We start from the raw sequence: 14,483 nt of genomic DNA on the forward strand, positions 1-14,483 counted from the left end.
GTCCTTCTCCCCATATTCGGGTTGTGCCCAGTCTGGTATGCCCTACAATGGCCAGACTGTCTCGTTGCATTTGCCCAACCACCCCTGATCAGTGGCGTAGCGTGGGGGGTGCAAGGGGTGCCAGCCGCACCGGGCGCAACATTTTTGGGGGCGCACTTGGAGCTCTCTGCCCCTACCTGGTCCTGGTGGCTCACTCTCTCTCTCACAGTGCTGGCTGCGAAGGAAAGGACGAGGCTGCGCGCTCCCCAGCCCAGGCGCCGCCTTCTGCGCGCACACTCGCTTGCAGCTAGAAGCCCTGCAGAAAAGGCCGTCGGGTGCAGGAGCGGCGCCTACATCGCGCTTCCCGGAGGGGGCGCGTCGCCCGGCATTGGCGCGCGTTTGGGCGGGCTGCGGAGGGCGCGAGCGCTGCGTGCGCCCCAGGAGGCCGGCGAGGGCGGGAAAGCGGGCGGCTCGCTCCTCCCGTGCGCCCGAAGGGGCTTTTTGGGCGGTTCCCCCGCTGCTACGAAGTCCTAAGCAACGAGAAGGAAAGCGCCTCATGAGCATAGCACTGGAGGGTGAGTCTCAACTTTTCTGGACGAGCACTCAATGTGTTGCAGATATTAAGCATAAGAAACGCTCCTCATTGTCCACACCCATAAAAATATTCATTTATTTTTTTATAAATATTTTATTAAATTTTCAAATACATAATACAAGATCCCTACACCAAAAAGCCAGAACCAAAATACCAAAGAGCCATATAGAAAGAAAGAAATAAAAAAGAAAAAAGAAAAAAGAGAAAAATATAACCAACCATTCAGTACAACTTTTCTTATATAACTGATTGGACTTCCTCACATCTCCTTACCCTGCATTACTTATAATAAGAATGTCAGCAAATTATTACCTAGTTTCATACCTTATTTTGTACTTTCCAAATATTATACTTCTAAATTTAAAACAATTTTTATCAATTGCTCATACCTTAAAATTAAACGTAGTGTTGCCTTAAATTTCGACCTTTTCTTACTTATAACTTAATTTTCTATTTTACAAAGTCTATTTGCTGGAACTGATATTTTCTAAATCGTGCAAATACTTAACATTCATACAACTTATAATGTTTTTGTAAATAGTCCTTAAACTTCTTCCAGTCCTCTTCCATTGTTTCTTCTCCCAAGTCTCGGATTCTGCCAGTCATTTCAGCCAATTCCATATAGTCCATCAATTGCGTCTGCCACTCTTCCAGTGTGGGCAAGTCTTGTGTCTTCCAATACTTTGCAATAAGTATTCTTGCTGCTGTTGTCGCATACATAAAGAAACTTCTGTCCTTTTTTAACACTTTCTGGCCGACAATGCCCAAGAGGAAGGCCTCCGGTTGCTTAACAAAGGTATATTTAAATACCTTTTTTAGTTCATTATAGATCATTTCCCAGAAGGCTTTCACTTTTGGGCATGTCCACCAGAGGTGAAAGAATGTCCCCTCAGCCTCTCTACATTTCCAACATTTATTATCAGACAGGTGATATATTTTTTATTCTTTTAATGATAGTTTAGGATTTATTTAAATATCATTTCAGTCTTTTCAGAGCTATATATTCACTGCTCTGTAATAGTCTATAAGCATAATTGTTACTGTAAATTAAATTAGCTTTTTACGAAAATACCGTGCGTGTTTATGTTTTGTTTCTTTTTTCAAAGCCAAAAAGTGTTTCAGGCTTGTCGAGTTTCCCGGAGTGTGGAGTTATAGAGAGTTGAGTTTTCGGGGTTCTAATGTTGATCATATGACTCTAAAATACTTTTTAAAAACTTTAAAACTCACTAATTTTCATCTAAAATTTAGAAAACTTCCCGGGGCAGAACCCCGGTATGGGCCCCCCCAATATTTTTTATAAGTCAGCGCCCCTGAGGGAAGGTGTTACTGCTAGGTTAGTGCGCAGTTTAAACCGATTTAAAATGTCTGTTTAACAAAAGAATGGTTGCAGCCTGCGCTGTTGGGTTATCTGACAACGTTCTTGAGTGAATGGAGATTTAAAAGAATGTTGTGAACCTGCAACCTGCGCCCCCATCCGCCAAAACGCATGTGGATTATTTTTGAGCGAGCTGCGAGGTGTGCTGCTTATTTCCCCTGATGAAATAGTGGAGCAATAATCCCCCGAGCTAATTTTTAATCCGAATTCTTTGGGCACCCGAACAACTTTTGAGAGTCTAGATACAAATGGGCCGTGCTCCCAGGCAGCAGCAAAAAGAAGCTGGCAGCGGCGGCACGTGACACAGGCCAGAGAGATCTTTATGGGGGCCCTGCCCTGGCCTGCTCTAAAGGGGGATCTATGGGGGGCCCTGCTGTAAAGGGGGATCTATAAGGACCCTGCTCTAAAGGGGGATCTATGGGGACCCTGGCCTGCTCTATAGGGGGATCTATGGGGGACCCTGCTGTAAAGGGGGATCTATAAGCAGTGGCGTAGCGTGGGGGGTGCAGAGGGGGGCCGGCCGCACCGGGCGCAACATCTGGGGGTTAGGGTTAGGGGGCGCAAATCCACGGGTTAGGGGGCGCAAATTACTTGCCTTGCCCCGGGTGCTGACAACCCACGCTACGCCACTGCCCCTGATGGACACTGCCATCCTGCTGCCTGGCACAAATGTACGTGAAACCTACTGTTGCTTCCTATCAGCCACTTCTACGGTTCCAGGTAGTTGCATACTTGACATCTGTCCCCACCAACACACCTCTGACTTAACAGATTTGGTTTCTGTCTTTTGCTGTATTCATAGTGCTGTTCCTCTCGCAAGAGAACTCCTTTCCCTCAGAGGAATCCTACTGCAGACAAGTGTTAAAAGAAAACCAACCTGATCTATCGAAGGGGCCCATGGCAAAGTCCACTTGTGCTCACTTGCAAAACAAGGCCCCTCCTCTCACCAGTACACTCAGATCTTTCTCTCTTCCTACTTCCTAACTGATACCAGTACCTAAGTAAAGTACTTGGTGGGGGTGGGGGTGAGATTTTTTCCTGAAGAAGAGAATTCAAAGACTCCATTTACACAAGATGCTCCAGCATTGACCGTATATTTAATATTTAACACATAAAGTTTATTAGTGACAGATTTGGATTTACTGATTCGATTCTCAAATAGAAAAGTACTTACTCTTGTCATTCATGAAATCATGCTCCCCTCTAAAAACTTGGGATTGCATTTTCTATATATGTATATATAATGATTGAGCTTTAAAATGCTGTATTATTAGATTCTCTATTGTGTGACTGCAGCCAGGCATATATTTCCCCTCATCCCCAGTTGGGAGGAAATTATACTGGGCCTTTCTAGCATGTTCAGCTCTTTATTTGTATGATCTCTCCATGCATTTTCTCTGCTCCTTAGGTGTAGACCAAGTCAAGAACCTCATTCATGTTAGTGCGTGGAAGCATGCGGCGCTGCCGCAGCCGTTTGATACTGCCATCCACATGGTAGCCCGTCTGCTTGTCGTGAATGCAGTTGCGCAGGTAACGCCGGGTGGCTTTGAGCTGATCAATGTTCTCCCCTGTTTCTACTATAGAGCGATCTAACTGTGCCGTGGACTACAAAGAGAGACAAAGGCAGAAAAAGACAAGTAAGCAGCTGGTCCAGAGTCAGGGAAGATGTCCCCACCCGTCAGCTTCCCATCCGCAAGATGGGTTTGCATTGTACAGATAGTTCAATTTAGCAGTGTTGCCTCCAGTCCTAGACTCACTTACCTGGGCAGTAAGTTCCATTGAACTCAGTAGGATTTTCTTGTGAGTAGACATCTATAGTGGAAATTCCTATACATGCAGCACAGGCAGGGAGCCCTTTTTAGTCTAAGGACTGCATGCCAGTGGGAGATGGGCCCAGCAGCAAAAATGGGTGGGAGCAATGGTTTCAACAGTAGACTACATTCCAGAAATTCAGAAGCCTATACAGTGGTACTTCGGTTTACGAACTTAATTCGTTCCGGAAGTCTGTTCTTAAACCAAAACTGTTCTTAAACCAAGGCACGCTGTCCCTAATGAGGCCTCCCACTGCCAGTGCCCTTCCACTGTTCAGATTCCATTTTTAGACCGAGGTAAAGTTCTCAAAAGGACGCGGGTGGCACTGTGGGTAAAACCTCAGTGCGATCGTAAGGTCGGCGGTTCGAATCCCCGCGGCGGGGTGAGCTTCCGTCGTTCGGTCCCAGCTCCTGCCAACCTAGCAGTTCAAAAGCACGCCTAAGTGCAAGTAGATAAATAGGGACCGCTTTATAGCGGGAAGGTAAACGGCATTTCTGTGTGCGGCGCTGGTGCTGGCTTGCCAGATGCAGCTTCATCACGCTGGCCACGCAACCCAGAAGTGTCTTCGGACAGCGCCGGCTCCCGGCCTCTTAAGCGAGATGAGCGCGCAACCCCAGAGTCGGTCACGACTGGCCCTGACGGGCAGGGGTACCTTTACCTTTAAAGTTCTCAAACCAAGACACTATTTTCAGTTTTGCGGAGTTTGTAAACCAAATTGTTCTTAAACCGGACTGTTCTTAAACCAAGGTACCACTGTACAAACATGCCCATCTTCATCCAGGCAAACAAGAGGCTGTCTCTAACCTGTACCACTTTACCTGCATAAGGTTCCAGCTTTAGGAAGAGAGTCAACTAATTTTTGCAAGCATCAGCAATCAGCTCGTCGTCAGCGCTTCCAAAGCCCTGTCCCTTTGCTAGCAGTGGTTTTATTTCAAGCCACACGGGCAGAGGAAAACAGGTCACCTGACATCATTGTCAGATAACTGACAGGTGGGCAAACCCGCCTATCAGCCAAAGTTGGCCTGTAGAAGATGTAGCAGGGGAGGACAGGGAATAAGGATCTGGCCCACCAGCCAGATCCAGTTCTCCACACCAGTTATATTGCAGTCAAAGGCCTGCCCATTGTCCCTACTGGCATCCTACCTGGTTAAGGATAGCAGCTTCAGGCAGCTGTGTTCCTACATGTCTTTGGTACACCTGCACCACTGGCCGTGTCAGCTTCTCCCGTGTCTCCAAGTACTTGCTACTTTCAGGACCCTGTGGATCCAAAAATGGTTCAGAATCAAAGGAGGATTCCCAGGGGTGGAGAGGGAAAGGGGAGGACAAGTCTACCCCAGTTAATCTCCAAGCAGGCAGAGCTGGAGGGAACCGGAATGTGAAGACCCACAGCACTGGCGCTTCCCAGCTCTTACTGCTCACCAAGGCCATGCCCCGGGTAACACGCATCTCATGCTGGAAACGCTGGCAGCGATGCAGGGTGCTGCGAGTTCCTGCCAGAGTAATGTCAAGCCGTTCCTACCAAAGAGAAAACAATGAAGGAGATGTTGAGCCAGATTGCTTGGAAACACGAGGGTGCTGTTGATGTGAAAAGGTGAGAATGCGTGTGCAGGCATGCAAAGAGTAGGAGCAATTAGAAAAGGGGATGAATTTCTGACTATTAAGTTTCGCCTTCTTGAGAACACTACAAACTCCTCACACCTTACAGCAGGGCTAGCTAACTTTTTTGGACTGAGGGCTGTATTCCCTCTTCATCAACACACCAGGGGCATGGCAGTGGTGGGGGTCACCACCCCACACTTGCTCATACACACAACACACAGAGACACATGCAAGCCAGCTGAAGGGTGTTGGGGTTATCACTCATCCCTATTCATTAAATGGTTGATCTAATGACTGGAGAAGGGGTGAATTAATATTATTATGCCGCTAAGCATTACAGAATGCAATGCAAATTCAGCAGGCCTCTAAAGAGAAACACTGATAATGCTTTAAGTCAACTTGATGTGTGTGAGAGGGAGAGACTGGGACTGCGGTAGAGGTGAAAGCCCACCCGCTTCTCCCATGCCAGTCCTGACACATCTCGGGGGTCCCCATGCCTGCTGTTTATGTTTTTCAAAAGACACAGAATGCAAGGTCTAATAACATGGATCATTATCACATCTACTTGGGTCCTGAGCTACTGACTACCACCACGTTTTGTAACTTTGCTGTGCAAGACGTTTGTGTGTGTGTGTGCAGTGGCCCAATTTCTGCGTTGCAGAGGCATGTTTAATCGAGAAGGCGGGAACAGCTTTGTTGACTTTGAGCAGCGCTGCATAAACAAGTTTCACAGATGCATCCACTGAGGCTGAGACTTAGCGTTAAAAAGCAGGGTTTCAAGCCAATATGTGGTTCTGTATGCACATGCAAGAATAATTTCATGTGTAACACAGCCAATTTATCAGCATGTTGGGTCTCCCTTTACCTTATGACAGAGGGTCTCATCCCTCTTGCCCTGCAGGCTGTTTTCAATGGTGGTGTGGGCTGTATTGCGGGTGTCTTGCGCTTCATTGATGGCCTTTTGCATCTGTTGGAGCACATCCTTGGTAAGAGAGGTGAGGCGCCGGGCATCCTCTAGAGCCGCCGCACACTCTGGAAAGGAAATTGGAATGCTTCTAAAATCTGGCTTGTTGGTTCTGTTAAAACGGTGCATGATACCCCAGCTCCAATCACCTCCCTTTGCCGGTGGGTGATTCTCTGACACTACCCCTTAAATAATCTCCTATTTTAAGGAACGTTTCCAGTTCAGTTCTGTGCTTTTGTCTTGGAGCTTAACCAATGTTAAGCCTATGCAAATCTTTGTTGTTGTTGTTTAGTCGTTTAGTCGTGTCCGACTTCGTGACCCCATGGACGAGAGCACACCAGGCACTCCTGTCTTCCCCTGCCTCCCACAGTTTGGTCAAACTCATGCTGGTAGCTTCGAGAACACTACCCAACCATCTCGTCCTCTGTCATCCCCTTTTCCTTGTGCCCTCCATCGTTCCCAGCATCAGGGTCTTTTCCAGGGAGTCTTCTCTTCTCATGAGGTGGCCAAAGTATTGGAGCCTCAGCTTCAGGATCTGTCCTTCCAGTGAGCACTCAGGGCTGATTTCCTTCAGAATGGAGAGGTTTGATCTTCTTGCAGTCCATGGGACTCTCGAGAGTCTCCTCCAGCACCAGAATTCAAAAGCATCAATTCTTCAGCGATCAGCCTTCTTTATGGTCCAGCTCTCACTTCCATACATCACAACTGGGGAAACCATAGCTTTAACTATACGGACCTTTGTTGGCATGCAAATCTAGGCCAACCCATTATATTTGAGGGGTCAGAGACAAGCACTGCCCCTCATTTTTACGTAGCCCGCCCAACGAATGAATGGCTAGTACAGCAATATGAATTGTAAATAATTTTCCTTATGGAAGCAGGGGAGGGATTTTCCCCTTACCTGGTGTGAAGGCTGCAATGGGGTTAGGGATGGGTGTCTCGTTACGCTCCACCCAGGGGGATGAGGGACGGCTCAGTCCAAGCCAGGAGTCACGCCCAGCCCCTAGGAGAACCATGCGGAAAGGTTGTGGCACCAGGTCCAGAACGCGGCCCCGTTCATTGCACAACATGTTCAGAGTTTGCCGACATGTGCCCAGTGCCTGCAACAAGTCGTTGGGTGGAAGAAACCATGGTAAGAAACTAGCTTCCATCCATGCCCCTCCAACCCCAAATCTGAGCCACACCATATTGGTGCAGCGGAGGGAGAAAGCTCACACCGCCAGCAGCGACTATAATCCAACTCCTTCCCTCTCCGAATTGCCTCCTGCGGTGACAATTCCATCCAGTTATTATGTTGAATTGCTGCATAAGGGGTCACAGCAACACCATATATTTAAAGCACATGGCTTCCCCCCAAAGAATGCTGGGAACTGTAGTTTAATTTCACAGGACTACCAATCCCAGCACACGTAACGAAGCTACCTCACCTCTTGAGATCATAGGATTCCGCCTCTGTGCTGTATAAGCAGTACGTGTATTGCTGCCTTAAAAATCGTTATATAAGAAAAGCAAAAAGTCCCCAAAAGCAGAATACAAAATATAGCAATATAACAAAAAAGTGAGGCAATCCTAAGCTTTCATATTTGTCAAGGGTGTCAACTAAGACCAAATAAATGGAAGTGTCCCCAGATGTTTTGAAAACGTTTAAAACGTTTTGTTTATCTAAAAACCAATAAGAATTATTTTAAAAAGAAGAAAATGTCTTTCATTTCCTTTGTCTTCCCTTTAGAGGGGATAATTACAAGTGCAAAGCCCTTCTGTGTATGCAGGGGGGTGTTATTGGGTTGCTGATTTTATTCTGATTATATATAATTTGGTTTGTATGTTCATCTTTTCTGTGAACCGCCCTGAGGCCTCCGGGTATAGGGTGGTATAGAAATTCAAAAATTTATTTATTTATTTATTTATATTTTTTATGCTGGTGTCCACGTGGTCTGCCTCCCTTGCCTGTACAGGTTGTGGAGGCTTGTCCCTGCCTTCATTCCCTGCTTTGTTTCCTACCTTCATATGATCTTCTGACATCGCCATCATCCCTTCCAGCTTGGCTTTCTGTTTCAGAAACTCATCCTTCTCCCATTTCATCAGTGCATCTACCTTGTCAGGTACCTACATACCAGGGAGAGGAACAAAGGTTGGGTGGGTGAATGGTTGCAAAATAGACTGCATAGCACATGGACACTTCGAGATTTGCAGTACAGTCATACCTCGGGATGAATACACTTCAGGTTGAGTGTTTTCGGGTTGCGCTCTGCGGCGACCCAGAAGTAACAGAACGCGTTACTTCCAGGTTTTGCCGCTTGTACATGCGCGTGACGCTCAAAATGTCTCACGCACACGTGGAAGCGGCAGAACGCAACCCGCGCACATGCAGTTGTGTGTTACGTTCACTTCAGGATGCCAACAGGGCTCCGGAACTTGGCCCATCTAGCCAAGCATCCTGTTCGCATAGCGGCCAACCAGATACCTCTAGGAAATGAACAAGGAGGACCCGGGCACAACAGCAACTGGCATGCATAAGCATATTGCCTCCGACAGTGGAGGGAGAACATGGCCTTCAGGACGAGTAGTGACTGATAGCCTTGGGTTTTTCGTAAGTGGAGGAGGAAGAAGAAGAAGAGTTTGGATTTGATATCCTGCTTTATCACTACCCGAAGGAGTCTCCAAGCGGCTAACATTCTCCTTTCCCTTCCTCCCCCACAACAAACACTCTGTGAGGTGAGTGGGGCTGAGAGACTTCAGAGAAGTGTGACTGGCCCAAGGTCACCCAGCAGCTGCATGTGGAGGAGCGGAGACGCGAACCCGGTTCACCAGATTACGAGACTACCGCTCTTAACCACTACACCACATTGGATGGGTTCACTGCAGGGTTGAGATGCAGGTCTCACCTTCTCTACTTCCGGTCGGTGCTCCCGAATGGCCTGGCTCTGCTTGTTGGTAACGAGGCCCTGGCGGATTTGATCCAGCGTGGAGTCCAGTTGTAATCTCCAACGCAGCAGCATCTTGAACTGGTCGTTGATCTCCAGAAGTGCCTGCCGCAGGCGGCTCACCACCAGCCGCGTCTCCCTGACGTACTGGGCCACATACTCGTTGTTCTTGAGGGTGGCGTAGTCTCGGCAGCAGGGCAAGGCCATCTTGCACACCCAGGGAGGGGGTTTGATTTTGCTCCTCCACAGGGTCACCCCCGGCCCCTCCGGTGGCTTGCTTGTCACCTCTCCAGTCGGATGGACATCGACCTTGAATTTCCAAGAGTCGATCTTGGTCTTTTTCTCATACGGCGTTTCCTCAGGCTGGCCTGGGGCTCGGAGCGGACACCATAGGTCGAGGGCATCCTTTGCGCAACGCTGCGTCAGCTTGGAGGTTTCGTGAACGGTGGCATGGGTGTCCCTGTGCCATTTCTCAGCACCTACCAGGCCTGTGACCAAGTGGGCAGGGGGCCCCATGGCTGTGGTGGAGCGGCTGTTGCTACTGCCAAGGAAGAGGAGCAAAAATCACTCTGCAATCCTGCTGCAACTTCATGGGACAGGATGCCGCTGCGGTTTGAGAATAAACTACAAAGTGGTGGGGCCAAAGTTGGACGGGACCTGGAGGGGGACTGTGAAAAATGCCATTGTGTTCTGTATTGAGAGGGAGAGGAAATGGATCTACATTGGTACCTCGGGTTACATACACTTCAGGTTACATACTCCGCTAACCCAGAAAGAGTGCTTCAGGTTAAGAACTTTGCTTCAGGATGAGAACAGAAATTGTGTTCCGGTGGCGTGACGGCAGCAGGAGGCCCCATTAGCTAAAGTGGTGCTTCAGGTTAAGAACAGTTTCAGGTTAAGAATGGACCTCCGGAACAAATTAAGTACTTAACCCGAGGTACCACTGTATTCACCTGTTAAAATGCATTTAGGAATTGGAGAGAAAGCTTACTCAGTTCTCTTTTAATGGTGTACCTGTCAGTGTGCACTTTTGGAAACAGTATGCAAACCTAAACATAGCTACAGTATCCTTCAAGATTCACAGCTTCTCCAAATTTTGCATTAGTCCAGATAAGTAATGTGTACAAAAATGCATAAGGTAAAGGGACCCCTGACCATTAGGTCCAGTCGTGTCCGACTGGGGTTGCGGTGCTCATCTCACTTTATTGGCCGAGGGAGCCGGCATACAGTCATGTGGCCAGCATGACTAAGCCACTTCTGGCGAACGAGAGCAGCGCACGGAAACACCGTTTACCTTCCCACCTCTTTATCTACTTGCACTTTGTCGTGATTTTGAACTGCTAGGTTTGCAGGAGCAGGGACCGAGCAACGGGAGCTCACCCCGTCACAGGGTTTCAAACCACCGACCTTCTGATTGGCAAGTCCTAGGCTCTGTGGTTTAACCCACAGCACCACCCGCATCCCTTACAAAAATGCATATGGTTGGGTAATTAATGAACAAAAAATCCACAAAAAAATGTTCGTGAAAAGAACATACAAAAATGAACTATGTTAGGGAACACTGATTTGCAAAAATAAGTATATTAGACAAAACTGCATACAAAATATGTGTGTTAGGAGAAATTTACGCTAAAATGCTTACGAATTTCTATAAGGACTTTTTAAAACAAACGAACTGCAAACTGATGTGGGCATGTGGAGAACTGGACATGAGATTGGAAAAATGAGAAACCAAGAGAAACTGAAATTGACAGATTCACCCATCCCGAAATGCAGTGGTGCCCAATGGTACAAATGTCACTACAAACCATAAAACACCGTTCTGAACACCCGATGCCAGCTCGGTCTCAGGTGTCAGCTGGAGATTAACAGAGTTCAGCATTTCTAAAATTGTGAAATCCCCCTCCCCGGCCCCTTGCCATTCCTGGTCCCAAATTTTAGCATTTGCAAATGCTAATTTGGACTTGAGCTTCTTCTTCTAAGTATGTGTGTCTTTCTGTGTTGGTGTGGGTGTGGAATATTCACATTTTGAGATGGGAATCTCAAATTCTTAGAACCCAAATATGAGACAGAGCAAAATTTGGGTTTGAGGTTGGGGAGTAAACAACTAAAACCAGTGCTTTTTCTATTAAAAAAATGTTTCAGGATACTCTCATTTTGACTCAAGAAAATCACCATTTTATAGTTCAAATCGGTAAAAATAAATACAGTAAATGGACAAAAGTACAAAGATTCACAAAATGTTTAGGGGTATGCGTACCCCTGCACCCCCCCCCAAAAAAAACCACTGACCAAAACTATGAAAATACTGTACATCTGATTTAAACATTTGGGATGGAATTCTAATTTTGGCAGGTGGCAACTTGAGCTCTAAAATATCGTGTGTTCCATTAAACTGTCCTTTAAGCATCTGCCCTTGCCTGTCATGTGCTCCACACATTCAAACGATAAGCAATGGTATTACTTGAGTCCTCATTGCTATTAGCCCTGATCTTTCATAAGAAGAGTGGGCTGGATTAGGCCAGTCCAGCATCTTGTTCTCATAGTGACCATCCAAATGCCTGTGGGGAAACCTCTGAGCAGGATTTGAGCAAAAGAGCCCTCTTCCCTCTTGTGGTTTCCATCAACTGGTATTCAGAAGCATTCCTGCCTCTGACCTGGCCATCTCTTGGGTTCTCCCCACCTGCTCAGAGCAGATTCATTGAAATCAACGTACCTGAGTTAATAATATCCATTCAGTTCAATTGGCCTCCCATAAGCAGGGCAAGCAGCTCTGGCCTCCAAGCTCCTAGTCCAGGCATAGGCAAACACGGCCCTCCAGATGTTTTGGGACTACAACTCCCATCATCCCTAGCTAACAGGACCACTGGTCAGGGATGATGGGAATTGTAGTCCCAAAACACCTGGAGGGCTGGGTTTGCCTATGCCTGTCCTAGTCCGACACTTTTACCGCTACATAATCCCACAGTATTCCAGAGCTTGCAACACACACTGCAGATTTATCACACAACAATATACAGTAAACTAGTTTTGTGGATTTTGATGGCTCAGACCAGGCATAGGCAAACTCCGGCCTTCCAGATGTTTGGGACTACAATACCCATTATCCCTAGCTAACAGGACCAGTGGTCAGGGATGATGGGAATTGTAGTCCCAAACATCTGGAGGGCCGGAGTTTGCCTATGCCTGGGTCAGACCCAAAATCTAACCAGTTCACCCTTGTGTCCCAAAATTGCCTCTTTCCCTGCTGGGGACGCCCAGTCTTACCTGCAGCCTGCAAAGAGGAATACTGGAATAAGGGAGTATTAATAAGGGCAGTTCCCAGTGTCATGAGTGCGAATATCTCACATACCCCTAGAAAACGGAGCAATAGGAGAGGCTGCACCTCGTGGCCTGGCCTGGGTCCACGGTGAGGAATGATGGAGGTGGGAAGAGGGGGGTCAAGTTAGCTGGGCCTGCTTGAGCTATCTTTACCTGGGTCCAATAAGGCTGAGATCTCTAGGGCAATGTTAAGGGCACAGGCCTTGGGTCCAGCCTTCCGGGAGGGCATGGGAGGCCTGTGTCTCTTGCCTCACCCAAGCAGACGGTGAAGTCCTCCAAACAGGCTCTTCTCTGGCACAGGCCAAGCCGTCCCTGTCGCTTCAGCGGTGTTGGTTGCCATGGCAGCAGGTGCTCGCCTCACAATGCTGCTGCCTTGCCAGAGATGCCTCACATAAGCGGAGGCAGCAGAAGCCCTTGAGAACGAGCAACAGCTCGTCTTCCTAGGTATTCAGAGAAATCTGAGCCGTCGAGAGCAGGAGGGTTTGCAACGCGATGTAAGCAGCAGAGACTCGTAATCTCAAGGTCTGGGTGCTGCTTTTACTGCATTCCCTATTTGGTTTCTGGCATCTGGTTTCTTCCCTCCAAGCAGCTCAAGGTGGCAAATATGGTTTAAAACACAACAGCAACAAACCCAAAAGCTTGCCTGTAGCATGCAGGGGAACCTAGCAAGTCTAGTACAGTGGTACCTCGGGTTAAGAACTTCATTCGTTCTGGAGGTCCATTCTCAACCGGAAACTGTTCTTAACCTGAAGTGCCACTTTAGCTAATGGGGCCTCCCGCTGCTGCCATGCCGCTGGAGCACGATTTCTGTTCTCATCCTGAAGCAAAGTTCTTAACCCGACGTACTATTTCTGGGTTAGCGGAGTCTGTAACCTGAGGCGTATGTAACCTGAAGCATCTGTAACTCAAGGTACCACTGTATATCTTATGTCGAAGCTTTCGCAGACTAGAGACTATTGTATCACATGCATGGTGTTATCCTGAGTTGTAGGTAAATAGGCAGATAGGCAGTTGGGAGATTATGAAGTGTGCAGCCAACAGAAAAATGAAACGCAGTAAGTACACCCGGTGATAAATATTGCTTCAGGCCACCCCAATATCCAAGCAGGGTGAGATTCCAGGTGTTCCAGGTGCTTACGCAGGGTTTGTGTTTCCTCTGGAATGAGGGACAGCGGAAACTGCAGTGACTTTATGATATATGGTTTATTTACACATATATACAACTTGAGACTACAATGGAGGGGTTCATAGCATTAGCAAGCCACAGCCTTGGATATGAGCAGAAATCAGGCATGTCTCTCCCTCATAGGATTTCGCTTGCTACTTCCTCCAGCTTCTGAATACTAAGCCTTATGGGGAGCGCTTGAAGGAGCTGGGTATGTTTAGCCTGGAAAAGAGGAGACTGAGAGGAGATATGATAGCCATCTTCAAGTACCGGTATCTCAAAGGCTGTCACATGTAGGAAGGAACTTGCTTGTCTTCTTCTGCTCTGGAGGGGAGGACTCGAACCAATGGCTTCAAGTTGCAAGAAAGGAGATTCTGACTAAACATTCGGAAAAACTTTCTGACAGTAAACGCTGTTCAGCAGTGGAACAGACTCCCGCGAGAGGTGGTAGACTCTCCTTCCTTGGAGGTTTTTAAGCAGAGGTTGGATGGCCATCTGTCATGGATGCTTCAGCTGAGATTCCTGTATTGCAGGGGGCTGGACTAGATGACCCATGGGGTCCCTTCCAACTCTTAAGATTCTATTATTCTATTATTCTAGCTTGCCCTTACACACACACACACACACACACACACACACACACACACACCTCAGCTCTGGTCTTTGTCTTTTCTATCTCCCCTCAACAACTTAGTATCACCAGCAAACTTGGCCATTCGAACTCTAAATTGCTTATGAACAAGTTAAAA

General features: G+C 47.5%; 1 protein-coding gene across 2 annotated transcripts; it reads right to left on the reverse strand.

Moving 5' to 3' along the window:
• Nucleotides 1-3,296: 3,296 nt before the first annotated feature.
• On the reverse strand, nucleotides 3,297-12,889 carry TEKTL1 (tektin like 1). 2 transcript variants are annotated; one of them, XM_081902804.1, is made up of 8 exons: nucleotides 12,723-12,889; nucleotides 9,210-9,786; nucleotides 8,326-8,430; nucleotides 7,226-7,424; nucleotides 6,226-6,392; nucleotides 5,181-5,276; nucleotides 4,905-5,018; nucleotides 3,297-3,554 (listed from the first exon to the last, which is right to left on the reverse strand). In XM_081902804.1, the coding sequence occupies exons 2-8, from the start codon at nucleotides 9,762-9,764 to the stop codon at nucleotides 3,354-3,356; spliced, it is 1,437 nt and encodes a 478-aa protein (XP_081758930.1). In that variant the 5' UTR covers nucleotides 9,765-9,786; nucleotides 12,723-12,889; the 3' UTR covers nucleotides 3,297-3,353. The 2 variants fall into 2 exon arrangements, with proteins under 2 accessions (XP_081758930.1, XP_081758929.1); XM_081902803.1 differs by having other exon boundaries at nucleotides 9,210-9,789; nucleotides 12,723-12,888.
• Nucleotides 12,890-14,483: the final 1,594 nt, after the last annotated feature.

Source organism: Podarcis melisellensis, assembly GCF_964234715.1.
Source record: "Podarcis melisellensis genome assembly, chromosome: 2".
Lineage (NCBI taxonomy): Eukaryota > Metazoa > Chordata > Lepidosauria > Squamata > Lacertidae > Podarcis > Podarcis melisellensis.